The sequence below is a fragment of the Ranitomeya imitator genome, chromosome 5, assembly GCF_032444005.1.
Source record: "Ranitomeya imitator isolate aRanImi1 chromosome 5, aRanImi1.pri, whole genome shotgun sequence".
In the NCBI taxonomy this organism is placed as follows: domain Eukaryota; kingdom Metazoa; phylum Chordata; class Amphibia; order Anura; family Dendrobatidae; genus Ranitomeya; species Ranitomeya imitator.
The window spans coordinates 25,307,414-25,335,200 of NC_091286.1; the positions used below are offsets into that span (position 1 = coordinate 25,307,414).

The window sequence follows — 27,787 nt, forward strand, 5'->3', positions numbered from 1 at the left end:
AATGTCTTAATACATATATATATTTTTAAGATTTTTCCCACCCGTTTTTTCCCCAACCTAATATGTGACCCATCTGTTGCCACCACTATGGGGAGCTTTCTAACCCACCACATAGTAATTACACACAGTTGACAGTGACCTTCCCTTAGTGCCGGCTGCAGACATCACACATATGATCCTTGTGCTTTGCAAATTATTGATATCGTACAGACCAAAGTGGCGATTTATGATCACTTCAAGAGCTGCATTCACAATTCTGCTAATTGCATCAAGTAATAGCTGGAAAAACCTAATGGCTTAGCTGATATGGTGTCACTTTCTGCTCTCTGTTGGAGTCCATTTTTGCCGTTAGATGCATTTTTCATGATGCATTAATGCAGAGAATATATACGGTATAGGCCATGAGGTAGCAGTAAATTATCTGAGATCTTACATCCTGAGTGTTAACAGAAAAGCAGTGAATGGAGTATACCAGGCCTTACACCGGGGCTGTAATTAGAAAGTCACATCCTTTAGACGCCATTACTTGTAAGTAAAGATTTATTATTTATATTACCTTCTATACCTGCAAAAAAAACAGCTCAAATATTCTCCAGACGTGACGTCAAGTTAATGTATATACTTCTATATATACAGGGGATACCTGCGTGCACTGCTGTACATTTATACTCTATATATACACAAGGCGTTACATACATATATAGCAATAAAAGGAGACTGTGCCGTATTTTTCACATCTTCCCGACAGTTGAAGTCTGTTGGATCTGTGGTTGCACAGCTCGGACCCCCACAAATCCCAAACACGAGGCTCTGAAATGTCCTTTTAGAATAGAACAGTGACTGCTTGTAGGTATCAACCGCCCTATTCATGGTCTATGGGCCTGCCGAAGACCACTAAGTGCTCCGCTATCCCCGGCAGCCCTATAGACAATGAGTTGAGCGGTGGCTTGCGCCAATCCAACGCAGAGGCCTGTTCTCGAGATAGGTGGTTACTGGCCAAGGTGAGACCACTCTTTTAAAGGCCCCTAAACACATTAAAGTTGGCCAAACCTGCCCGTTTCATGTGGATCGGCTGACTAGTTCGAGAGTGAAAGCTATGAGGGCGCGATTTGAGCACATTGTCAATGGTTGTAGATTTATTGCCGCAAGACATCTTCAGTAGTGAATGACTTGTACCCTGTTGCACCATCGTATGTGGTCATCCGACCCCTAAAAGGACCATTCATCCCAATTATGTCAAATTTAAGGCATCTTTTCTTAGAATGCTGCATTGTGACGTTCCTTTGATATTCCTCCTGGTCTATCTGCTTGGGTCAGTAAACTCTCGAATCTCTTACCTTCAGGGATACCCAAGCGCGGCTTTTGATTAGCCAGTCTGGTATGGTGAACAGATGACGTCGCACCAGCCAGGCTAATCAAGAGCCACGCTGGGGATCCCAGAGTGTTAAAAATTCTGGAGCCTCCTTACCGATTTACCAAGGTTCCACGACTCGATCCACCCACCTCTAAACACCCATTTTTTCAATTTATTCTTACATTATTTGGGGCTTGGAATACGAAGAAAAGAGACTAGCTGCTATGAAGTCTCCCATACACGGCACACACAGACATGAGCAATTCCTGCTCTCCCGTCTCTATGTAGCAAATTTTTTAAACCAGCAGCAGCATAGAGGACATTATACAGAAGTACTGCGCAGTGTAGCTGTGAATCCAGCTCTGGGATAATTACATAAAAGCATGGCAGTCGTTCATGTGGAGCAAGACAGATTTTAGACATTTTTCAGGGGCTACATGATTCTAAGAAATGATTGCTACCGAATTTACACAGTGTTAGCTGCAAAAATGAGGTTAGTGAACGGTTATGGTTAGAGACATGTCCGTTCTTACTAGAGAGGTGCATGCCCCCAGGAGGAGAGGAACACCCATTTATTAGGTAAGGTGCTTATTTATTCCCAGCACTGGAGGGATGAGACGTGCCCAAGTCGTATATCCAGTAAATAAAAAATGAGGGCTGTCCTTATGTGATCTGGTGATTGGATCTCTTCACCTCTAGGAGTAAAAGACCGGGAAGTCATCATGAAAGGTCCTGGATTTTGGCGTTTAATGATCGTAGTGGATCCTCAGGTGGATTAGGAGATCTGACAGCCGCTGTCCTTCTGGGGCTTTATGTCCGGTTCCTTCATGGGCTTCACCTCCTCCTCTTTCTTCGGTTTGGCCTGGAACATGAGGAAATATCAATGTTAAGTCTTATCCAACCTGGAGTACCTGTCGCGTTTACCTTTTTTTTTTTTTATCGCTAATCTATTGTATGCACAAAAATAGAAAACATTTGTCTAATACATTATATTTACGGTCTCAAAATCTCTGCACTCACTGAAAAAAAAATACAAAATAAGGTATCAGAGGTTTTTACTGGGGCATCATATGAAGCAGAGCTGCAGACTGTCATGTCGGGTGACTGATAAGAATAAGGAGTCATGTGTACACATGAGGAATAAAACTTTCTGGCCTTTATTTGACTTGTATCCTGCATTTTCACCAGTTTTCCCTCTGCAGGCTCTGTCTGTCTGTGCTTTTCAGTTGTCTCTGAGCTGGTGGGTATAAAGTAGCTGCTATGATGTGCCCTATACACACAGACACCCCATGAGATTCCTGTTCTACTGTCTCAATGTAACAAGTATTTAACCCCTTCATGACCCAGCCTATTTTGACCTTAAAGACCTTGCCGTTTTTTGCAATTCTGACCAGTGTCCCTTTATGAGGTAATAACTCAGGAACGCTTCAACGGATCCTAGCGGTTCTGAGATTGTTTTTTCGTGACATATTGAGCTTCATGTTAGTGGTAAATTTAGGTCAATAAATTCTGCGTTTGTGATAAAAACGGAAATTTGGCGAAAATTTTGAAAATTTCGCAATTTTCACATTTTGAATAAATAACATTTCCCACATGTTTACTTTACATCAGCACAATTTTGGAAACAAAATTTTTTTTTTGCTAGGAAGTTATAAGGGTTAAAATTTGACCAGCGATTTCTCATTTTTACAACGAAATTTACAAAACCATTTTTTTTAGGGACCACCTCACATTTGAAGTCAGTTTGAGGGGTCTATATGGCTGAAAATACCCAAAAGTGACACCATTCTAAAAACTGCACCCCTCAAGGTACTCAAAACCACATTCAAGAAGTTTATTAACCCTTCAGGTGCTTCACAGCAGCAGAAGCAACATGGAAGGAAAAAATGAACATTTAACGTTTTAGTCACAAAAATTATCTTTTAGCAACAATTTTTTTATTTTCCCAATGGTAAAAGGAGAAACTGAACCACGAAAGTTGTTGTCCAATTTGTCCTGAGTACGCTGATACCTAATATGTGGGGGTAAACCACTGTTTGGGCGCACGGCAGGGCTTGGAAGGGAAGGAGCGCCATTTGACTTTTTGAATGAAAAATTGGCTCCACTCTTTAGCGGACACCATGTCACGTTTGGAGAGCCCCCGTGTGCCTAAAAATTGGAGCTCCCCCACAAGTAACCCCATTTTGGAAACTAGACGCCCCAAGGAACTTATCTAGATGCATAGTGAGCACTTTGAACCCCCAGGTGCTTCACAAATTGATCCGTAAAAATGAAAAAGTACTTTTTTTTCACAAAAAAATTCTTTTAGCCTCAATTTTTTCATTTTCACATGGGCAACAGGATAAAATGGATCCTAAAATTTTTTGGGCAATTTCTCCTGAGTACACCAATACCTCACATGTGGGGGTAAACCACTGTTTAGGCACATGGTAAGGCTCGGAAGGGAAGGAGCGCCATTTGACTTTTTGAATGAAAAATTATCTCCATCGTTAGCGGACACCATGTCGCGTTTGGAGAGCCCCTGTGTGCCTAAACATTGGCGCTCCCCCACAAGTGACCCCATTTTGGAAACTAGACCCCCCAAGGAACTTATCTAGATGCATATTGAGCACTTTAAACCCCCAGGTGCTTCACAGAAGTTTATAACGCAGAGCCATGATAATAAAAAATAATTTTTCTTTCCTCAAAAATGATTTTTTAGCCTGGAATTTCCTATTTTGCCAAGGGTAATAGGAGAAATTGGACCCCAAATGTTGTTGTCCAGTTTGTCCTGAGTGCGCTGATACCCCATATGTGGGGGTAAACCACTGTTTGGGCGCACGGCAGGGCTCAGAAGGGAAGGCACGGCATTTGGCTTTTTAAATGGAAAATTAGCTCCAATCATTAGCGGACACCATGTCACGTTTGGAGATCCCCCAGAAATGACCCCATTTTGGAAACTAGACCCCCAAAGGAACTAATCTAGATGTGTGGTGAGGACTTTGAACCCCCAAGTGCTTCACAGAAGTTTATAACGCAGAGCCTTAAAAAAAAAAAAAAAAATTATTTTCTCAAAAATGATCTTTTAGCCTGCAATTTTTTATTTTCCCAAGGGTAACAGGAGAAATTTGATCCCAAAAGTTGTTGTCCAGTTTCTCCTGAGTACGCTGATACCCCATGTGTGGAGGTAAACCACTGTTTGGACACACGTCGGGGCTCAGAAGGGAAGTAGTGACTTTTGAAATGCAGACTTTGATGGAATGGTCTGCGGGCGTCACGTTGTGTTTGCAGAGCCCCTGGTGTGCCAAAACAGTAGAAACCCCCCACAAGTGACCCCATTTTAGAAACTAGACCCCCCCAAGGAACTTATCTAGATATGTGGTGAACACTTTGAACCCCCAAGTGCTTCACAGACGTTTACAACGTAGAGCCGTGAAAATAAAAAATCATTTTTCTTTCCTCAAAAATGTTTTAGCAAGCATTTTTTTTATTTTCACAAGGGTAACAGGAGAAATTGGACCCCAGCAATTGTTGCGCAGTTTATTCTGAGTATGCTGGTACCCCATATGTGGGGGTAAACCACTGTTTGGGCACATGTCGGGGCTCGGAATTGAGGGAGCACCATTTGACTTTTTGAATACGAGATTGGCTGGAATCAATGGTGGCGCCATGTTGCGTTTGGAGACCCCTGATATGCCTAAACAGTGGAAACCCCTCAATTCTACCTCCAACACTAACCCCCCACACCCCTAACCCTAATCCCAACTGTAGCCATAACCCTAATCACAACCCTAACCCCAACACACCCCTAACCCTAACCACAACCCTAACCACAACTCCAGCACTAACCCTAAGGCTATGTGCCCACGTTGCGGATTCATGTGAGATTTTTCAGCATCATTTTTTAAAAATCCGCAGGTAAAAGGCACTGCGTTTTACCTGCGGATTTTCCGCGGATTTCCAGTGTTTTTTGTGCGGATTTCACCTGCAGATTCCTATTGAGGAACAGGTGTAAAACACTGCGGAATCCGCACAAAGAATTGACATGCTGCGGAAAATACAACGCAGCGTTTCCGCGCGGTATTTTCTGCACCATGGGCACAGCGGATTTGGTTTTCCATAGGTTTACATGGTACTGTAAACCTGATGGAACACTGCTGCGAATCCGCAGCGGCCAATCCGCTGCAGATCCGCAGCCAAATCCGCACCGTGTGCACATGGCCTAATTCTAAAGGTATCTGCACACGCTGCGGAAAACGCTGCGGATCCGCAGCAGTTTCCCATGAGTTTACAGTTCAATGTAAACCTATGGGAAACAAAAATCGCTGTACACATGCTGCGGAAAAACTGCACGGAAACGCAGCGGTTTACATTCCGCAGCATGTACGGAAACGCAGCGGTTTACATTCCGCAGCATGTCACTTCTTTGTGCGGATTCCGCAGCGGTTTTACAACTGCTCAAATAGAAAATCGCAGTTGTAAAACCGCAGTAAAATGCGCAGAAAAAACGTGGTAAATCCGCAGCGGTTTAGCACTGCGGATTTATAAAATCCGCAGCGGAAAAATCCGCAGAGGACCAGAATACGTGTGCACATACCGAAACCCTAACCCTAACCCTACCCCTAACCCTATTCTCACATTAGTGGAAAAAAAAAATTCTTTATTTTTTTATTGTCCCTACCTATGGGGGTGACAAAGGGGGGGGGGGGGGGTCATTTATTATTTTTTTTATTTTGATTACTGTGATATAATCTATCAGTGATCAAAATGCACTTTGGAACGAATCTGCCGGCCGGCATTTTGGAAGATGGCGGCGCCCAGGGAGAAGACGGACGGACCCCGGCAGGATCGGTAAGTATGATGGGGTGGGGGGAGGGGAGCACGGGGGGTGGGGGGTGGAACGGAGCACGGGGGGTGGAACGGAGCACGGGGGGATGGATCGGAGTGCATGGGGGGGTGATTGGAGCACGGGGGGAGCGGAGCACAGGACGGAGGGGAGCCGGAGCAGTGTACCGGACAGATCGGAGGGCTGGGGGGGGGGGGCGATCGGTGGGGTGGGGGCACATTAGTGTTTCCAGCCATGGCCGATGATATTGCAGCATCGGCCATGGCTAGATTGTAATATTTCACCCGTTATAATAGGTGAAATATTACAAATCGCTCTGATTGGCTGTTGAAAGTGAAACTGCCAATCAGAGCGATCGTAGCCACAGGGGGGGGGGCTAAACTACCACTCCCCCTGTCCCTGCAGATCGGGTGAAATGGGAGTTAACCCTTTCACCGGATCTGCAGGGACGCGATCTTTCCATGACGCCACATAGGCGTCATGGGTCGGATTGGCACCGAATTTCATGACGCCTACGTGGCGTCATGGGTCTGGAAGGGGTTAAAAAGCAGCAGCGTGGAGGACATTATACAGCGGTACTGAGCAGTGTAGCTGTGAATACAGCTCTAGGGTAGGAAACTTACTAAAAATCATTAGCAGGATTTTTAAGCCCCTCCCTTTGCTCCTCCACCTCCCTTCTCCATAAATTTCAATAAGCAGCTGTGATCTGATACCTCAGTGAATGGTCAGTCTGCCCTGTTTGAACAAGATAGATTTTAGCAGTGTTTTAGACCAACTGATGAATTCAATAGGCAGGGGGAAGTATAAGAAGTGGCTCATAAGTGGAGAAGAAGCAGATGTCTCTGAAAAGATAGATTAGAAAGTTTGTTATATTTGTTCTTACTATTAATTTATTCAACAGTGACCATATCTTAAACTTTCTGTTCTACCGCAGAGTTGTCTTTCTTTTCCTCCTGAGATATGATGACCTTTTCTATGTATGTAAGCTGTGCTCGCTCCTTGCACTAACATATATAACAGAGCCGCATACTTTACACGGCCAGTCTATTTCTCCATTACTAAGAAATTGCAGTTTGAATCAATATTCAAATGAAGCTAAAGTGCTTTCAGCATGTGAAAGCACGTCAGAGTTTCTGCTCTCCCCAGCTCTAATTCTCAGCCAGTGGTGCCTTCTGTTTGACTGACAGCTTCTTTGCTTTTTGACTTCAAGACAAGGAATCGTTCATCAAGCAAAAGGCGCAAGATTAGAGCCGGGGAGAGCAGAAATTCTGAAGTGCTTTCACATGCCGAAAGCACTTTAGCTTGATTTGAATATTGACTCTAACGGCGATTTCTTGGAGGAACAGAATTTCCAGCTAGGTATTGAGACGAGCGACATTCACGTATAGACAGTTCAGGGGAGGGGATCCTGGCGGACAGACTCCCTTTAAGATAGACTACACTATGGTTTTCAAAACTATATTTTGTCACCCAAAACACAAGCTCTCATATGGCCATATCAAAGGCAAAACGTGAAAGTTCTGGCTCTGGGAGGATGTACATCAGCATTGGGGAGACGTGGATGAAGGGTCACCTGCTGCTATAAAGTGATGTACAAACCAGGAAGCAACCCGCGATGAACTACAAGGCGCAGCAGCAGATCAGAGCTGGGGTCTTACACTGTCGTTCTTTGGCCTCTTCGTAAGGTCGAATCCTGCCTGCGTCTCCGGGGTCCATTGTGGGCTCATAGCTGGAAGCTCAAAAGGTACGGGCTGCACCAGACCGTAATTTGCCTTTAGCTCCAATTCTGGCGCCTCCGGAGGAACCTTCTGGAAGTAACTGAAAAACACAATGAATATTATTTGTTGATATTGGCAGCTTGTACCGAAAGGGCATCTGATGCCATCGCTGCCTTCCTGTACCGAGGGGCATCTGGTGACATCGCTGCCTTCCTGTACCGAGGGGCATCTGGTGACATCGCTGCCTTCCTGTACCGAGGGCCATCTGGTGACATCGCTGCCTTCCTGTACCGAGGGGCATCTGGTGACATCGCTGCCTTCCTGTACCGAGGGCCATCTGGTGACATCGCTGCCTTCCTGTACCGAGGGGCATCTGATACCATCGCTGCCTTCCTGTACCGAGGGGCATCTGATACCATCGCTGCCTTCCTGTACCGAGGGGCATCTGATGACATCGCTGCCTTCCTGTACCGAGGGGCATCTGGTGACATCGCTGCCTTCCTGTACCGAGGGCCATCTGGTGACATCGCTGCCTTCCTGTACCGAGGGGCATCTGATGCCATCGCTGCCTTCCTGTACCGAGGGGCATCTGGTGACATCGCTGCCTTCCTGTACCGAGGGGCATCTGGTGACATCGCTGCCTTCCTGTACCGAGGGGCATCTGATACCATCGCTGCCTTCCTGTACCGAGGGCCATCGGATACCATCGCTGCCTTCCTGTACCGAGGGGCATCTGATGCCATCGCTACCTTCCTGTACCGAGGGGCATCTGATACCATCGCTGCCTTCCTGTACCGAGGGGAATCTGATACCATCGCTGCCTTCCTGTACCGAGGGGCATCTGATGCCATCGCTGCCTTCCTGTACCGAGGGGCATCTGATGCCATCGCTGCCTTCCTGTACCGAGGGGCATCTGATGCCATCGCTGCCTTCCTGTACCGAGGGGCATCTGATGCCATCGCTGCCTTCCTGTACCGAGGGGCATCTGGGGACATCGCTGCCTTCCTGAACCGAGGGGCATCTGATGCCATCGCTGCCTTCCTGTACCGAGGGGCATCTGATACCATCGCTGCCTTCCTGTACCGAGGGGCATCTGATACCATCGCTGCCTTCCTGTACCGAGGGGCATCTGGGGACATCGCTGCCTTCCTGAACCGAGGGGAATCTGGTGACATCGCTGCCTTCCTGTACCGAGGGGCATCTGATACCATTGCTGCCTTCCTGTACCGAGGGGAATCTGGTGCCATCGCTGCCTTCCTGTACCGAGGGGCATCTGATACCATCGCTGCCTTCCCGTACCGAGGGGCATGTGATGCCATCGCTGCCTTCCTGTACCGAGGGGCATCTGATACCAGCGCTGCCTTCCTGTACCGAGGGGCATCTGATACCAGCGCTGCCTTCCTGTACCGAGGGGCATCTGATACCAGCGCTGCCTTCACGTACCGAGGGGCATCTGATACCAGCGCTGCCTTCCTGTACCGAGGGGCATCTGATGCCATTGCTGCCTTCCTGTACTGAGGGGCATCTGACACCATCGCTGCCTTTTGTCCTGGAGAGGAGAGACTTTCGGAGTTATTCTCCATGAAACCTGTGACTTACATGAATCCATTTTCCCGCTGACATTTCTCGAGCGTGTTCTTTACTTGTGTTCCCAGTTTCCTGAAGAAGATGTGACCCGAGGGCTTTGCTGTGGTTCCTGCTCCTTTGGTTTGACCATACTCCTTACATAAAGCCTCAGCCTTGCCATAAACTAAACAAAGAAAGGTAAGAACAATGAACCAAACCCTCCATTTTTATATATAACATGATTTATGATCACTAGAACCATCGATGTACCCAACGTCACTGTCCCCAGAACTGCTTGTATATAAATACAAAAAAGGGGAAGGAGGGGGATGCAGCTGAAGTCTTGCTCTCAACCTCAGACTGAACGCTGTGAGGGGGGCAGAAGGGGATGAATTTGGATTGGTCTGATCAGAGCATTTGGATAAGAGGCTGTCAGCTTTGGACAATCCGTTCATTTCCTCAAAATGAGCAGATGACAGGGTGTCATATATATACCATATTATATATTTCTCACTAAAGACATCACCGACCCACAGAATAGACAATGAACGTACGATGCTGCGGCCATAAATAGAGAACGGGGGTCCTGAAGTCCCCTGTGTGACTGCACACTCGGCCACTGGTCCATACCCTTCTATAGGATCGTCAGTGGTAGTGGTCGTTCATGCGCGCTAGATCTCCATTTACAGAAAGGATTTGGACCACCCTAGCTGTCTGATCCCCCTATCTATCAGATATGTCACCTGGAGGTACGCGGTATCGGGGCTGTCTGGGCGCCACTTATCTGTCTGCCATTGGCTTATCAGGCGCACATAAATATGGACTTACATTTCTCGGATTCCTGCAGGGATCGGACCGCTTCCCCACACTTGTCACTTGCTAGGAGAGTCTGACCGTGATAGCAGAAAGCCTGTAGGGGGCAGTGGTGAGTAATAACCATGGTGTGATATGCAAAGTGTACACCACCTCCACCCCAACATCAGGATATGTGATGCCGACGGACCCCAAAATGTCCCTGCTGATCCCCATCATATGTGACACATCAGACAGGGGGAGCACAAGTAAAGATGTCACTTAACCCCTCGATGTACATCACATGTCGGGTGCGGCTGTATAGCTGAGCCTGCGCCATCGCAGACTTGGCATCACAGACTTGGCCCTATCCTGGATCTCATCATACCTAACAGACCGGACATTCAGCGTCTCCCACTCACACACCACCTCCTCACCTCGCCCTCTATCTGTCGGAGTCCCACAAGGTTCAGTCCTTGGGCCCTTGCTCTTCTTCATTTACACCTTTGGCCTGGGACAGCTAATAGAATCTCATGGCTTTCATTATCACCTCTATGCTGACGACACACAGATCTACATCTCTGGACCAGATATCACCTCCCTTCTAACCAGAATCCCTCAATGTCTGTCTGCTATTTCACCCTTCTTCTCCGCTAGATTTCTGAAACTTAACATGGACAAAACAGAATTCATCATCTTTCCCCCATCTCACGCGACCCCCCCAACGAACCTATCCATTACAGTAAATGGCTGCCCACTCTCCCCAGTCCCACAAGCTCGCTGCCTCGGGGTAATCCTTGATGCTGATCTCTCCTTCAAACCACATATCCAAGCCCTTTCCACTTCCTGCCGACTTCAACTCAAAAATATTTCACGAATCCGTTCATTCCTCAACCATGAATCTGCAAAAACCCTAGTCCATGCCCTCATCATCTCTCACCTTGACTACTGCAACCTCCTGCTCTGTGGCCTCCCCTCTAACACTCTACACCCCTCCAATCTATTCTAAACTCTGCTGCCCGACTAATCCACCTTTCCCCCCGCTATTCCCCGGCCTCTCCCCTCTGTCAATCCCTTCACTGGCTCCCCATTACCCAGAGACTCCAGTACAAAAGCCTAACCATGACATACAAAGCCATCCACAACCTGTCTCCTCCATACGTCTGTGACCTCATCTCCCGGTACCTACCTACCTGCAACCTCCGATCCTCACAAGATCTCCTACTCTACTCCCCTGTTATCTCCTCTTCCCACAATCGTATACAAGATTTCTCTCGCGCATCACCCCTACTCTGGAACCCTCTACCACAACACATCAGACTCTCGCCTACCATCGAAACCTTCAAAAAGAACCTGAAGACTCACCTCTTCCGACAAGCCTACAACCTGCAGTGACCACCGATCGACCAAACCGCTGCATGACCAGCTCTATCCTCACCTACTGTATTCTCACCCATCCCTTGTAGATTGTGAGCCTTCACGGGCAGGGTCCTCTCTCCTCCTGTACCAGTTATGACTTGTATTGTTTAAGATTATTGTACTTGTTTTCATTATGTATACCCCTCCTCACATGTAAAGCGCCATGGAACAAATGGCGCTATAACAATATATAATAATAATAATAATACTGGGCAGGTGCCAACTGTGTTATACAGCCAGTACCTGAGGCTACGAGAAGCAACCAGAACTAGCTCCGATCACAGCTGTTTAACCACTTAAAGGGGTATTCCCATCTCCAAGATCCTATCCCAATACGTAGTAGGTGGAATAATTATATTAATCGCAAATACCTCCAATTAGAAATGCAGTATAGTTCTGCTGATAACCTGTCACTTACCTCATGTGCAGGGCATTGCATAAGTATCCATGGGTACGGCCACTAGCAACTAATTGTCACTATGAGTGGTCGTAACCATGGATACCTGCTACTGCAATGCCCTGCACATGAGGCAAGTCACACAGCGAATCAGGAGAACTATACTACATTTCTAAATGGAGGTATTTACTAATATTATAATTACATATTGGGATAGGATCTTGGAGATGGGAGCACCCCTTTAAATAAAACCGGCAATCATTAGCAGCAGTAACTATTAAAATTTCAAATGTTCCCCCCACAATGGTACTAATAACAGTGCCCTCACTGCTGCATCCATGGCCCTACTACGGCGATGTGGATGGGAAAACAAAATAAAAAGTTAGGATTCTTGGAAGAAGAGGAGGGAAAGGGATACATTCATGTATGAGTTGTATGACGATAGCGCCCCCTGTAGTACAGGGCGTGCACTTACATAAGCCATATAGAAACACATCTTCAGCTGCGTATAACTCCTCCACTTTGCGATGTACGCCGGGTCCAGGCTGGAAAGGGTGTGATCTATAAATGGAGGGAAATGGCGGAAAATGTTCACTTTAAAGAAGGGGGATCTGATCTGATCTCCTGGACCCCCACTGTGACCAAGAATAAGGACCTTCCTAATAATGAGTAACTCCAGAGAAAACAGCTGAGCGCTCACATTCGGCCATTCCTTCAGTCACAGACAGGGCTCCCTGGTAATAGCGGGGGTCCTAGAGGTGGACCCCAAAGTTATGTCCCTCTACATACTGGATGTTCCGGCTCTGATTAGAAGTGTTAGCGACTGGCCATCTAGTGGACATTTTGGGAATGGACGTAGTAAGTGGCAGCGCTCAGTGCGGCTCCTCTGCAGGACCTGGTGGCGCTGCCACCATTTACTCCGCTCCATAGGGCGACCCTCGGACAGAGGTGGAAATGCGAGAACACTCACCGACTCTCTGGTAGTAATTTGCGGTTTCATAGGCCAAAGCCGCGACCAGACCGGGGTTGTGCTTCAATTCGATCGCCCGAGCGATGGTCACTGCCCAGGAGAGAAGAGACAACACATAGTGCTAGGGTAATAGTATGTTACTGGCTGATGCAGAACCTCATCCTACGCACCTCAGCTGCTGCAGAACCTCAAAATATACACCTCAGCTGCTGCAAAACCTCATAATGCCCACCTCAGCTGCTGCAGAACCCCATGATACATACCCTATTTACAGTAATGGGGGCTTAATCCTTCTCATACATGACTAGGACCACCGTACCTTCCTGTGCTTCCGCCTGGCACTGGATGATATAAGCGTCGATCACCCGACTTTCAAAATCCCGTCCTTTCTCCACCGGGGTAATGAGTTTTGGAATGTGAGTCTCCTACAAACAGAGAAGTGAGAGACATTCACACCGATGCCGTCTGGTGAAGGCTCCATTATTATCAGTAACAGACCACGGACAGTTTTTTGGGGGGTGGATAAAAAGTCCGAGGCTCAGTCTGGGTCTCGTGCAGCGGCCACTGCGCTGCTCCTTTTAATTATGACCAATGAAGTTTCAGGACCCCCGTTCTAGTGATCTGTGGGGGTCCCAGCCATCAAATGATTGCTGAGGGGTGTCATTTGTGGCATTGAGGGGCTATTTAGTTCTGCAGATCTTGGACCACTATCGATATTGGAACTTGTGATGTTAACGCCAGGTGCGCTGAGAACTTTTGGGTTTTTGGGGAGAAGTACGAGATTGCACTTTACCTTGAGATGGCTGAAAATGCCGGCCGCGATCTTCAGACTCTTGTGAACTTCTTTGGCCTCAGTTTCTGTAATGCTGAAAGACATCAAGTCACGTCACAGACAGCACGAAGCGGTACAAGGCCAGGGGGTCATCTCATGGTAAAGGGGTTCTCAGAGCTTATACAAAATTGACCCGGGAGTAGAGATAAAAAATCCCCTCCTATTCAGTACCGCCACATTATTCAGGCAGGATGTCATCTGGGATCACTGATCAGTCAACTGACCACTGAAGCCAATCACTGGCCGCCGCTGCCACCTGCTAAATATGCAAAGGTCACTATGGAGGTCAGCGATTGGCGGCAGTGGTCAAGTGACTGACAAGACGTCCAGTTATTGTAGACTAGTAATGTGATTGTCCGCCACAGGCGGGAGAGGAGAAATACTGGGGCTCCTGGCGGTGCCCGTCTGTATGAGCAAGCGGGACCCTGTCTAGGACCCGAGATTTAACAATGTGTATGGTGGGACGACTGCAAGATCACAACACACAGGACCAGTAACCATGGATACACATAGGTCTGCAAAGAGATGTGTACACAAAACATAGGGTTTGTTTGTTTGTTTTAACATGTACTGTAGCATTAACAACAATGGTCAGAAAAAAAATATACAAGTAATTGACGATTGGTGGATATGGGGACATGGTGCCAAAAAAAAAAAAAGAAAATGATAAAATAATTAGAAAAAAAAAATCATTTACTTTTAGAATCCATTATTCCACAACAACAAGTCAGTGATTCACGGCCACAGAAGTGCGGACGGTCAGTACTCACTCCTCCTTCCCAGCCAGCCGGGAGGCAAATTTACTGTACCAAAGACCCAGGTTAAAACCCATCGAGATCAACTCAAAAACGGCGTCTTGTTGGGCACTGCAAGAAGTACAGAAAACAATGACAGGATCTAAGTAAGTACACCCGTGGGAAGCTATATATATATATATATATATATATATATATATATATATATATATATATATATATATATATATATATATATATATATATATATAACAGGCAAAGAAATCATTCATAGATGTCCATAAATTAAGTGTAATAATGAGAAATGACACAGGGAAAAAAGTATTGAACACATGAAGAAAGAGAGGAGAATAAAGCCATAGAAAGTAATGACACGAGCTGAAATCTATCAGTAATTAGAAAGCAATCCTGCCACTTCGTGACAAATATCAGTTGGTTCAACTGATGCCTATAAAAAGGGGTCTCCTTACAAAGGTGCCACACAAGAAACATGTCATCATGGGTAAAAGCAGAGAGCTGTCTCAAAACCTTCACAACCTTATTGTTGCAAAACAAACTGATGGTATTGGTGGCAGAAGAATTTCTAAACTACTGAAGGGTCCACTGAAATGGGGAGAGAATGTCATTTCACCATAAACCAGCCACAACCAAGTGCTCCCCGCAAGATTTCAGACAGAGGAGTGAAAAGAATCATCAGAAGAGTTGTACAAGAGCCAAGGACCACCTATGGAGACCTGGAATCAGCAGGTACAATTGTTGTTGTTTTTTTTTTTTTTTTTTTAAAAAAAACCTCAACAATAAGGCTACATTCCGACAAGTTTTTTTACACTGCGTATTTAAAAAAAAAAATACAAGTAAACTATTTTAATTAACGGGTGCATAGCCTTAGTAATGCAGTTAACCTCCGTGGCCTGTGTGTACTCACGCGTCGCTCACAACGCAACTTCCACTACTTGTATGCACGCTCACCATGCAACCTCCATGACTTGTATGCACGCTCACCACGCAACCTCCATGACTTGTATGCACGCTCACAACACAACCTCCATGACTTGTATGCACGCACACCACGCAACCTGCATGGCTTGTATGCACGCTCACAACACAACCTGCATGGCTTGTATGCATGCTCACCACGCAACCTCCATGACTTGTATGTATGCTCACCACGCAAGACTCCATTGCTGAACAAAAAACAAGTTCAAGCGTTCTCAATACTTTTTACCTGTGTCACTTCTCATTATTGCACTTAAATTCAAGGACATTTATGACTTGATTTCTTTGCCTGTGTGGATTGGATGGGTTGTTAACGACATCTGGTGAAAATTTCATGCCAATATCACCCATAGAAATAAATTTACTTGGTGACGTGTTCAATACTTATTTCGCCCAGTCTCCTCATGTATACTGTACCTTGGCACGCTGCCCTGCAGGGTGTCCGTCCACTTGAAGTTCTGGATGTATCGCAGTTTATTGTCTTGAGTTCCTCCGTCCAGCGCATTAATGAAGCCTAAATGTCCAAGAGAAAAGAACCAACATAGAATATGCGACCAAGAACATCACCAAGTCTGCAGCTTTAGAGCGTTTCTTATACAGTGTTGTGTTCCCTTGCTATAAGTTGCGCTGAACGTTGGCTTTACCGCCTCATTTTCTGGGCTTTGAGGTTACACAGATGCCGGACATATAACCCCTAGGATGCCGTAAACAAAGGGTTTATGCCAAGACGCAAAATACTGAATCGACGACCGTGTCATAAAGTTTTAGAATTTTTCTTATTAAAAGTTTGTGGTACCCATCCTTAAAAAAGCAAAACAAAACCAATAATTGCCTTTTCTGTAAGGATAACCAAGTGTTCGACAACATAGATCCGGTCCGAATGTAGTCATCTCAGATCTGCAGGCCGAATTTCCCCTGTAACTGGGGCTACGATGCCAGACTATTTTTTCCCCCATGAAATGTGCTATTACTATGTTCAAGTAATATATAAAACATATAAGTATTTAGTATCACCGAAATCATACACATCATAAGGGAAAAAAAAAAAATCACGTAATTTATACAACAGTGTGGAAAACAAGAATTTAAAATGCAAAAAAAAAAATAGGAATTTATTTTGCTTTATTTATTTATATATATATTTTTTTTTTATAATTTTTCAGCACAAAATTGAATTCCTAAAACAAATACCACATTGCCCCTCTTTCTCCACTCACCCAGTAGCAGGGAGAAGTAGGCGTCTGAGGCGTTCTTCATCATCTCCGGGTTACAGGTGGAGTCTGTGAATAGTTCCAGCAGTCGCACTCTGCTCGTCCGTAAATCGCTAGAAAATAAGAAATATTACATTACATCAGGCAGCAATTCTCGGACATGCTAATAAATATTTCTATAGGGTTGGTGCTCTGTTTTTTTTTTTTTTTTGGGGGGGGGGGGGGGGGTAGAGTTTGCAAAATCTCTTCTAAAAGCCGTAGAGGCACATGATAACATTCTGGCTGGCTGCGGTCACCACTAGAGGGAGCTCCTTGCATACAGTGGACTCGCATGTTTATGACTTCAGCTCCCTCTAGTGGTGGCAATAAGAACTTTTTATAATTAAAACGGATATTCTCATTTTTGTAAAGTGATAGCAAATCAAAACCTTATGGTAGGTTGGGCATTGACCTGTGACGTTTGTCTCACCTGCAAATCTTTGAAGCTGCAGGGGTGGAGGCGACGCCATAGAAATTAAAGGAGACCGGCGCAGTGGCCTTGAGTGGGTTACGATGAAACCAGTGGGTCATTTTGGGGTGATCGTTCCTTTACCAAAAGTGCAATTCTCCTGAAAGAAGATGTAAGTGTTAGAAAGAGGGAGACAATCACAGCGGTGGAGGAAACGACATCTAACAATAGTGATAAAACCAACATAGAGAGAAACGAGCGATGACACCACAGTAGAGGGCCAGAGCTCGCTGCGGACCACCGGTATGAACGCAGTTACCACGGATTTTACTACAAGTCTGGACTCTTTTGGGGGCTGCAAAGTCAGGCATAAAAATGGCGGTGAGAAGTCAGGAGCCTACTGGGCCATTATTTTCAATTTTGGAAGGCCACCAGAAAGCCAATATGGTCACAGCAACGGCCAAACATGCGACCCCCTCTGACAACCAGACTGGTTGTCAGCTTTCCCAGACACAGAAAAGGCGCCCAGTAACCAAAAGAAACAAACGGAAAGAAAATGTACTTCAAAGCTTTGTGGAACAGCCGAAAAATTTCCCACCTCCGCCCCCTCCATTGACTATTCTATAGATGTGAAGGGCGCCATTGTCTGCGGGGGGCGTTAGTGATCCCAGTGGGCAGGACACATGACTGTGCGGAGGTCCTGGGTACGCGCAGACAATGTCATTACTGTAATCCTCCCAGATGAACTATTACAGGATCCGGCACAAAGTCGCATTCATCCTCCCGCTGATTGTACGCAGAGTCTTGTATTGTGGGGATGGGAATGTCACTGACTGTACGGAAGCAGATTATTATTCAGATGTCACATCAGAAATAAGAAAAGGACAAAATCAATTCAAAAATCCTGCAAGCATCGCTGTCACATGCCATTATTGACCTTCACTGGCTTTACTTGAAGTGACCATAAAATCTGTAATATTATTCCTGTGAAATATCAAATGTGTCCCCCTGGGCAAAGGTGCAAAATATCATCATTAGTCTACTGTACTGCTGGAGGCAAGACAGGCAGGATGATCACTGTACTGCTGGAGACAAGACAGGCAGGATGATCACTGAACAGCTGGAGACAAGACAGGCAGGATTATCACTAAACCAATGATTAATCCTGTTCAAACCTGATGTTGTGTAATTCTGTTGCATTTTTTTTCCCAACAGCCACAAAGAATATATACAGAGGTGTGAAAAAGGTGTTTGCCCCCTTCCTGATTTCCCGATCTTCTGCATGTTTGTCACACTTAAATGTTTCAGATCACCAAACAAATTTAAATATTAGAAAAAGATAAACACAAGAAAACACAAAATGCAGTTTTTAAATGAAAGTCTTTATTATTAAGGGAAAAAGAAATCCAAACCTACAGGGTCCTGTGTGAAAAAGTGATTTATGAAAACATAAATTAACTGTGGTTTATCACATCTTTGGGAAGCAGAGTTCAAACTGTCTAGTCACACCCAGGGCCGATTACTGCTACACCTGTTATCAATCAAGAAATCACTTAAATAGGAACTGCCTGACAAAGTGAAGTAGACCAAAGTCCTCAAAAGCTAGACATCATGTCGCGATCCAAAGAAATTCTGGAACAAATGAGAAGCAAAGTAATTGAGATCTATCAGGCTGGAAAAGATTGAAAAGCCATTTCCAAAACTTTGAGACTCCAGCGAACCACAGTGAGAACCATTATCCACAAATGGCGGAAATATGGAACAGTGGTAAACCTTCCCAGGAGTGGCCGGCCAACCAAAATTACCCCAAGAGTGCAGCGACAACTCATCCAAGAGGTCACAAAAGACCCCACAACAACATCCAAAGAACTGCAGGCCTCACTTGCTTCACTTAAGTGTTCATGACTGCACCATAAGAAAGAGATTGGGGAAAAATGGCCTGTGTGACAGAGTTCCAAGACAAAACCACTGTTGAGCAATAAGAACATAAAGACTTGTCTCAGTTTTGCCAGAAAACATCCTGATGATCCCCCAAGAGAGAACGTCCGGCCATCTGTCCGTGACCTCAAGCTGAAGCGCACTTGGGTTATGTAGCAGGACAATGATCTGAAGCACACCAAGCAAGTCCACCTCTGAATGGCTTAAGAAAAACAAAATTAAGACTTTGGAGTGGCCTAGTCAAAGTCCTGACCTTACGCCGGTTGAGATGCTGTTGCATGACCTTAAAAAGGAGGTTCATGCTTGGAAACCTCCAATGTGGCAGAATTACAACAATTCCGCAAAGATCAGTGGCAAAAATTCCTAAAGAGCGTTGTAAACGACTCATTGCCAGTTATCGCAAATGCTTGATTGCAGTTGTTGCTGCTAAGGGCGGTCCAAACAGTTATTAGGTTTAGGGGGGCAATCACTTTTTTTCACACAGAATCCTGTAGGTTTGGATTTCTTTTTTCCCTTAATAATAAAGACCTTCATTTAAAAACTGCATTTAGTGTTTCCTCATGTTATCTCTGTCTACTATTTACATTTGTTTGGTGATTTGAAACATTTAAGTGACAAACATGCAAAAGAATAGGAAATCGGGAAGGGGGCAAACACTTTTTCACACCACTGTATATCAGCCTATATTCTGCATATGGGACACAGACCAAAGAGAAACCATATTCGGCTCTAAGCAAATATTAGCCAGGTCTAGGCCCTTACACCAAAAGTAGGGTTAGGTAATGACACTCTCCATACATCTTTGTTGAGGAGCCCCCTACTAGTCACAGCAGAAAACAAACTCTACACCAGTAATCACAACAGGCCTAAACCATTTTCTCAGTAATTTCAACCTTTGACATCTGTGCCCTCTTGGACCAGTGACCACAGTGGGGTTCTCCCATCACCCCAGTTTACTCACCAGTAGTCACAGCAAGGCCTCCCTTTCGCTCCACGTACTCCTACATTGTGCCCTGTGCTCAGCAGGTGGTGTTTAGTTTCTCCTGGCTCCGAACATTTCACTTTTTTGTTACATACATGGATTATAACAACATCCACTGTATAGTAGATAGGTGTAGCTGTCACTTAGGACAACAGAGCCTGGTCCATGAAGGGAGATGTCTATGACGCTGCACTCCTTCATGTGACGGCAGCACATGATGACTACCTGGAGTTATCGGAGGAGCACGGACCTGCATTTCCTGATTATTATTACACCACAAGTCACACGGGTTCTTCATATCTGAAGGTGACACGACATGGCCAAAAATATTAGTCATATTCGTGCCAGTCACTCCTCTCTAAGCATCTGAGGCCTGTCCTCGAAATTACACCATTAAAGGGCCACTGTCACCCCCTCCAGCCGTTATAAACTAAAAGAGCCACCTTGTGCAGCAGTAATGCTGCATTCTAACAAGGTGGCTCTTTTAGTTATTGGTGCAAGTATTCCCAAAATAAAGCGTTTTGAATCTTAGCCAAATTACCCGTCTCTAGCCAGGGAGGCGGGTCCTCCCTGGCTAGAGTGAGTGAGGACCCGCCTCCCTGGCTAGAGACGGGTAATTTGGCTAAGATTCAAAACGCTTTATTTTGGGAATACTTGCACCAATAACTAAAAGAGCCACCTTGTTAGAATACAGCATTACTGCTGCACAAGGTGGCTCTTTTAGTTTATAACGGCTGGAGGGGGGTGACAGTGGCCCTTTAAAGGGGGTTTCTGGGAATAAGTTTGTTCAGCCTATTGGGTTGCGTAGGTTAACCCGCCCTATGCTGTACGGGCAATGACTCTCCGCTGCTGCAGCGGTGACATCATGACTACAGCACACATGACCACTGCTGCCAATCACTGCACTCAGCGGCTCATAATTGGCCGCATTGGTGGGGTGGACACTTCAAGATACCAGTGTGTGGACTTTCTTGGCTCATATCAAGGCATCCTAAGCTCAGGCGGGCCTTATGGTTCACCCTGTGTGCGGGAAAACTTTGACTAATGGGAAAACATGTGCCAGCGTTTACCAAGGAGGCCAGGTAAGAGGAGGCTCAGGTGACATCGGGATGAGCAGTTGGAGCATTAAGAGTTAAACAATTGAGCATCAAGAAATTCTGTATAAGCAAATGAAGTCAAACTTGAAAATCTGGTCCCTCCGGGACCAATGATGTATCCTGAAGAGGAAGTCCTGAAAAAGTGACGTCAACTGAATCCCCTGACACCGGAGACGAGGCCGCCCCTCGCTCTGTGATCTCCATCCCCAGACACCGGTGACAAGGCCGTCCGAGCTCTGTGAGCTCCATCCCCAGACACTGGTGACGAGGCTGGCCCTCGCTCTGTGATCTCCATCCCCAGACACCGGTGACGAGGCTGGCCCTCGCTCTGTGATCTCCATCCCCAGACACCGGTGACGAGGCTGGCCCTCGCTCTGTGATCTCCATCCCCAGACACCGGTGACGAGGCCGCCCTCGCTCTGTGAGCTCCATCCCCAGACACCGGTGACGAGGCCGTCCGAGCTCTGTGAGCTCCATCCCCCAGACACCGGTGACGAGGCCGCCCTCGCTCTGTGAGCTCCATCCCCAGACACCGGTCCTTCAGATTGAGAATGCCATCGATCAACAGTACAAATTATAAATGTATTATCGCTGGGACCCCCTACTGATAATGAGAAAAAGGGGGCTTAAAGGGAACCTGTCACTTGATTCATGCTACCCAAACCAAAAGTGAATGGAATCCACAATGACTCAACCGTCCTGCTGCAGCGGTGCCACCTGTCTGTGCTCATCCGGAACCGGGCATCGACGATCCACCTCACCACGGAGAATACATAAGATCCGCTCAGCGAGCACAGAGAGAAATGTATTCACAGAAAGCAGCAGAGGGAAGGAGGAACACTCCTAACTTGTCAGGCTCAGCTCCATCTAATCCACAGCCACCCTGCGAGGGATCAGATATCGGAGGTCACGTGAGGGGAAGCATCACGGCTCCGGGCGCGGTGTGCAATGTGTGAGCTGTACTCGGCATGTGACCATGTGATGTCATCGCTGGTTAATTATAGAAAAGATCTGTAATAACAAATCACTGCCAAGAAAATCATTAGCGGGTCATAACATCCGCTACTTATCACATATGACGATGGAACGTTATAAAGCACGAACGTCATATACAACAGGGGGCGCCACAGCCACGAGCCAGCCGCTACTCACAGAAAGTGGATCTGTCACCAGAGTTCACATTATTATTACATAAACCTCTGCAACTTGATGAAGCTGGTGTACTTACTGTGAAAAACTATTGGAAAATTAGTTGGATTTCTAAAAATGCTAAAGAGGGAGATCACGGGTCCAAGTGTCTTCAGTCTCTGCCTCCGGACTGACTGACAGCGGCGGCTTCTACTGAGAGGTATGAGAGAGGAGGGACACGGAGGAGCTGTCAATCAGGCTAGGGGGGCAGAGATTCAACAGCAGGGAGGAGGGACACTGAGGAGCTGTCAATCAGGCTAGGGGGGGGGGCGGAGATTAGACATTTAACCCATTATCTACCAATGTCCTTTTTTTGGGACACCTAATCTTTAGCTTCAAGCAACTAAGATTTTATAGTTTTTACTAGATGGTGGCCCGATTCTAACGCATCGGGTATTCTAGAATATGCATGTCCACGTAGTATATTGTCCAGCCACGTAGTATATTGCCCAGCCACGTAGTATATTGCCCAGCCACGTAGTATATTGCCCAGCCACGTAGTATATTGCCCAGCCACGTAGTATATTGCCCAGCCACGTAGTATACAGCACAGAGCCACGTAGTATATTGCACAGCCACGTAGTATATTGCCCAGCCACGTAGTATACAGCACAGAGCCACGTAGTATATTGCACAGCCACGTAGTATATTGCACAGCCACGTAGTATATTGCCCAGTCATGTAGTATATTGCCCAGTCATGTAGTATATTGCCCAGCCACGTAGTATACACAGCACAGAGCCACGTAGGATATTGCCCAGTGACGTACTATATTACCGAGCCACGTATGTCACAGGTTAAAAAAATAAACATACTCACCTAACGATCCGAGGGCCCCTTGTAGTTGAACATACTCACCATTCTGGTCGCTGCTCCTCTGCGTCCCGTCTCTCCGCCTCCTGGGATCCTGTGCAGATAGGCGTGCGGCTGCCGCCATCTTGCGTTCACAGGATGCTTTGCGAAATTACCCATATGACTTAGCGGTCTCGTGAGACCGCTAGGTCTTGTGGGTAATTTCGCAAAGCATCGCTGGGAAAGGAAGATGGCGGCAGGCACGAGCGCCTCAGCGGACAACGGAGGGTGAGTATAGCAGGTTTTTTGTTTTTTTACTATTTTAACATTACTTTCTTTTACTATTGATGCCACATAGGCAGCATCAATAGTAAAAGGTTGGGGACACACAGGGTTAATAGCGGCGGTAATGGAATGCGTTACCTGCGGCAACATGGTCCGTTACCGCCGGCATTAACCCTGTGTTAGCGGTGACCGGAGGGGAGTATGGAGCGGGCGCCGGGGACACTGACTGCGGGGAGCCGAGCGCCGGGGACACTGACTGCGGGGAGCCGAGCGCCGGGGACACTGACTGCGGGGAGCCGAGCGCCGGGGACACTGACTGCGGGGAGCCGAGCGCCGGGGACACTGACTGCGGCGAGTATGGAGCGGCCATTTTCTTCCGAACTGTGCCCGTCTCTGATTGGTCATGGCTGTTTTGTGGCGAGCAATCAGCGACTTGGATTTCCATGATAGACAGAGGCCACGACCAATGAATATCCATGACAGAAGGACAGACAGAAGTACCCCTTAGACAATTATGTATATAGATAATTAGGTCCAATTTTTTGTGTTGTGTTTGTAAAATGAATGTTTTCAAAATAGGAAATCGTGTCATTGTCATTTTTAAATGAATATTGGGATGCCCTTTTCTGAAAAATCCGTACTTATAAAAATTTTAATTTGGCAAGTAATGGGTTAAACTTTCATAAAGGATTATGCATTTATTCTGGCATGGATTTTCACAGAAATGTCATCATTTAATACTGCATACATTTTATATTGTAAGTCCATGACAGATTTGCTTTAAAGGGGTTGTCTGGACTAAAATGAAAAGTCTGCAGGAGAGCAACACACGCCGGAGAAGGGAGCGACGCGCGCCGGAGAAGGGAGCGACGCGCGCCGGAGAAGGGAGCGTCAGAGGCCGGAGAAGAGAGCGTCAGAGGCCGGAGAAGAGAGCGTCAGAGGCCGGAGAAGAGAGCGTCAGAGGCCGGAGAAGAGAGCGTCAGAGGCCGGAGAAGAGAGCGTCAGAGGCCGGAGAAGAGAACGTCAGAGGCCGGAGAAGGGAGCGACGCGCGCCGGAGAAGGGAGCGACGCGCGCCGGAGAAGGGAGCGTCAGAGGCCGGAGAAGAGAGCGTCAGAGGCCGGAGAAGAGAGCGACGCGCGCCGGAGAAGAGAGCGTCAGTCGCCGGAGAAGAGAGCGTCAGTCGCCGGAGAAGAGAGCGTCAGTCGCCGGAGAAGAGAGCGTCAGTCGCCGGAGAAGAGAGCGTCAGTCGCCGGAGAAGAGAGCGTCAGAGGCCGGAGAAGAGAGCGTCAGAGGCCGGAGAAGAGAGCGTCAGAGGCCGGAGAAGAGAGCGTCAGTCGCCGGAGAAGAGAGCGTCAGTCGCCGGAGAAGAGAGCGTCAGTCGCCGGAGAAGAGAGCGTCAGTCGCCGGAGAAGAGAGCGTCAGTCGCCGGAGAAGAGAGCGTCAGTCGCCGGAGAAGAGAGCGTCAGTCGCCGGAGAAGAGAGCGTCAGTCGCCGGAGAAGAGAGCGTCAGTCGCCGGAGAAGAGAGCGTCAGTCGCCGGAGAAGAGAGCGTCAGTCGCCGGAGAAGAGAGCGTCAGTCGCCGGAGAAGAGAGCGTCAGAGGCCGGAGAAGAGAGCGTCAGAGGCCGGAGAAGAGAGCGTCAGAGGCCGGAGAAGAGAGCGTCAGAGGCCGGAGAAGAGAGCGTCAGAGGCCGGAGAAGAGAGCGTCAGAGGCCGGAGAAGAGAGCGTCAGAGGCCGGAGAAGAGAGCGTCAGAGGCCGGAGAAGAGAGCGTCAGAGGCCGGAGAAGAGAGCGTCAGAGGCCGGAGAAGAGAGCGTCAGAGGCCGGAGAAGAGAGCGTCAGAGGCCGGAGAAGAGAGCGTCAGAGGCCGGAGAAGAGAGCGTCAGAGGCCGGAGAAGAGAGCGTCAGAGGCCGGAGAAGAGAGCGTCAGTCGCCGGAGAAGAGAGCGTCAGAGGCCGGAGAAGAGAGCGTCAGTCGCCGGAGAAGAGAGCGTCAGTCGCCGGAGAAGAGAGCGTCAGAGGCCGGAGAACAGAGCGTCAGAGGCCGGAGAACAGAGCGTCAGAGGCCGGAGAACAGAGCGTCAGAGGCCGGAGAACAGAGCGTCAGAGGCCGGAGAACAGAGCGTCAGAGGCCGGAGAACAGAGCGTCAGAGGCCGGAGAACAGAGCGTCAGAGGCCGGAGAAGAGAGCGTCAGTCGCCGGAGAAGAGAGCGTCAGAGGCCGGAGAAGAGAGCGTCAGTCGCCGGAGAAGAGAGCGTCAGTCGCCGGAGAAGAGAGCGTCAGTCGCCGGAGAAGAGAGCGTCAGTCGCCGGAGAAGAGAGCGTCAGAGGCCGGAGAAGAGAGCGTCAGAGGCCGGAGAACAGAGCGTCAGAGGCCGGAGAACAGAGCGTCAGAGGCCGGAGAACAGAGCGTCAGTCGCCGGAGAACAGAGCGTCAGAGGCCGGAGAACAGAGCGTCAGAGGCCGGAGAACAGAGCGTCAGAGGCCGGAGAACAGAGCGTCAGAGGCCGGAGAAGAGAGCGTCAGAGGCCGGAGAAGAGAGCGTCAGAGGCCGGAGAAGAGAGCGTCAGTCGCCGGAGAACAGAGCGTCAGAGGCCGGAGAACAGAGCGTCAGAGGCCGGAGAACAGAGCGTCAGAGGCCGGAGAACAGAGCGTCAGAGGCCGGAGAACAGAGCGTCAGAGGCCGGAGAACAGAGCGTCAGAGGCCGGAGAAGAGAGCGTCAGTCGCCGGAGAAGAGAGCGTCAGAGGCCGGAGAAGAGAGCGTCAGTCGCCGGAGAAGAGAGCGTCAGTCGCCGGAGAAGAGAGCGTCAGTCGCCGGAGAAGAGAGCGTCAGTCGCCGGAGAAGAGAGCGTCAGAGGCCGGAGAACAGAGCGTCAGAGGCCGGAGAACAGAGCGTCAGAGGCCGGAGAACAGAGCGTCAGTCGCCGGAGAACAGAGCGTCAGAGGCCGGAGAAGAGAGCGTCAGAGGCCGGAGAACAGAGCGTCAGAGGCCGGAGAACAGAGCGTCAGAGGCCGGAGAACAGAGCGTCAGAGGCCGGAGAAGAGAGCGTCAGAGGCCGGAGAAGAGAGCGTCAGAGGCCGGAGAAGGGAGCGTCAGAGGCCGGAGAACGGAGCGTCAGAGGCCGGAGAACGGAGCGTCAGAGGCCGGAGAACGGAGCGTCAGAGGCCGGAGAACAGAGCGTCAGAGGCCGGAGAACAGAGCGTCAGAGGCCGGAGAACAGAGCGTCAGAGGCCGGAGAAGAGAGCGTCAGAGGCCGGAGAAGGGAGCGTCAGAGGCCGGAGAAGAGAGCGTCAGAGGCCGGAGAACAGAGCGTCAGAGGCCGGAGAAGAGAGCGTCAGAGGCCGGAGAAGAGAGCGTCAGAGGCCGGAGAAGAGAGCGTCAGAGGCCGGAGAACAGAGCGTCAGTCGCCGGAGAAGAGAGCGTCAGAGGCCGGAGAAGAGAGCGTCAGAGGCCGGAGAAGGGAGCGTCAGAGGCCGGAGAACGGAGCGTCAGAGGCCGGAGAACAGAGCGTCAGTCGCCGGAGAAGAGAGCGTCAGAGGCCGGAGAAGAGAGCGTCAGAGGCCGGAGAAGAGAGCGTCAGAGGCCGGAGAAGAGAGCGTCAGAGGCCGGAGAAGAGAGCGTCAGAGGCCGGAGAAGAGAGCGTCAGAGGCCGGAGAAGAGAGCGTCAGAGGCCGGAGAAGAGAGCGTCAGAGGCCGGAGAAGAGAGCGTCAGAGGCCGGAGAAGAGAGCGTCAGTCGCTAGACAATTCATTATGCAGGTGTAAGAACTACAACTCCCAGCATGCCCCGATACCTGCAGACAATGAATCGGCTGGAAGTGCAGGAACAGGCTTTCTGGGACTTGTAGTTCCGCCACAGGTGGCCGCGCTATGTGACTACACGGCTCCGGCACATTGTGAGGTCGCACTCACCACAGCAGGCAGCGCTGTAAGTTGGCGCCGTGTGGCCCCTCAGCTCTCCGCTCTCACAGACCTCTCTCACAGACCTCCCTCACACTCACCGGGCTTCTTCCTGGCTGTGACACTACAGGAAGTCTCCACCTGACGAGCGGTCACCACTGCGGGAGGAGGAGACTCATGACGGAGCGGTCACATAGGTAAACACGGCCAGGTCTTGCCTCTACGCATGCGCAGTACCATCCCTGCCGCTCCCACCACACTCACCCTTCTGTCAATCATTCCAAAAGCACCGCCCCTTCTGGAGTTAGATGACATCATGTCGAAG

General features: G+C 48.3%; 1 protein-coding gene across 4 annotated transcripts; it reads right to left on the reverse strand.

Moving 5' to 3' along the window:
* Positions 1 to 522: 522 nt before the first annotated feature.
* Positions 523 to 27,701, reverse strand: BROX (BRO1 domain and CAAX motif containing). Of its 4 annotated transcripts, none has more exons than XM_069768454.1 (13): positions 27,564 to 27,701; positions 17,305 to 17,443; positions 16,842 to 16,948; positions 16,042 to 16,138; positions 14,644 to 14,739; positions 13,835 to 13,907; positions 13,361 to 13,466; positions 13,042 to 13,131; positions 12,547 to 12,632; positions 10,292 to 10,373; positions 9,497 to 9,647; positions 7,838 to 7,997; positions 523 to 2,216 (listed from the first exon to the last, which is right to left on the reverse strand). In XM_069768454.1, exons 2-13 carry the CDS (start codon positions 17,403 to 17,405, stop codon positions 2,130 to 2,132), a joined length of 1,236 nt encoding a protein of 411 aa, XP_069624555.1. In that variant the 5' UTR covers positions 17,406 to 17,443; positions 27,564 to 27,701; the 3' UTR covers positions 523 to 2,129. The 4 variants fall into 4 exon arrangements, with proteins under 4 accessions (XP_069624555.1, XP_069624556.1, XP_069624557.1 ...); XM_069768455.1 differs by having other exon boundaries at positions 27,475 to 27,639; XM_069768456.1 differs by having other exon boundaries at positions 27,357 to 27,582.
* Between the last annotated feature and the right edge of the window lie 86 nt (positions 27,702 to 27,787).

Bases quoted from the DNA above. Each gene is read 5' to 3' on its own strand.
- BROX (XM_069768454.1), bottom strand. From the start codon at position 17,405: ATGACCCACTGGTTTCATCGTAACCCACTCAAGGCCACTGCGCCGGTC. The intron at 16,139-16,841 runs GTGAGTGGAGAA...TTGGACATTTAG, and splicing joins CTACTTCTCCCTGCTACTGG to GCTTCATTAATGCGCTGGAC. The intron at 13,467-13,834 runs GTAAAGTGCAAT...CTCTGTTTGTAG, and splicing joins GCATTTTCAGCCATCTCAAG to GAGACTCACATTCCAAAACT.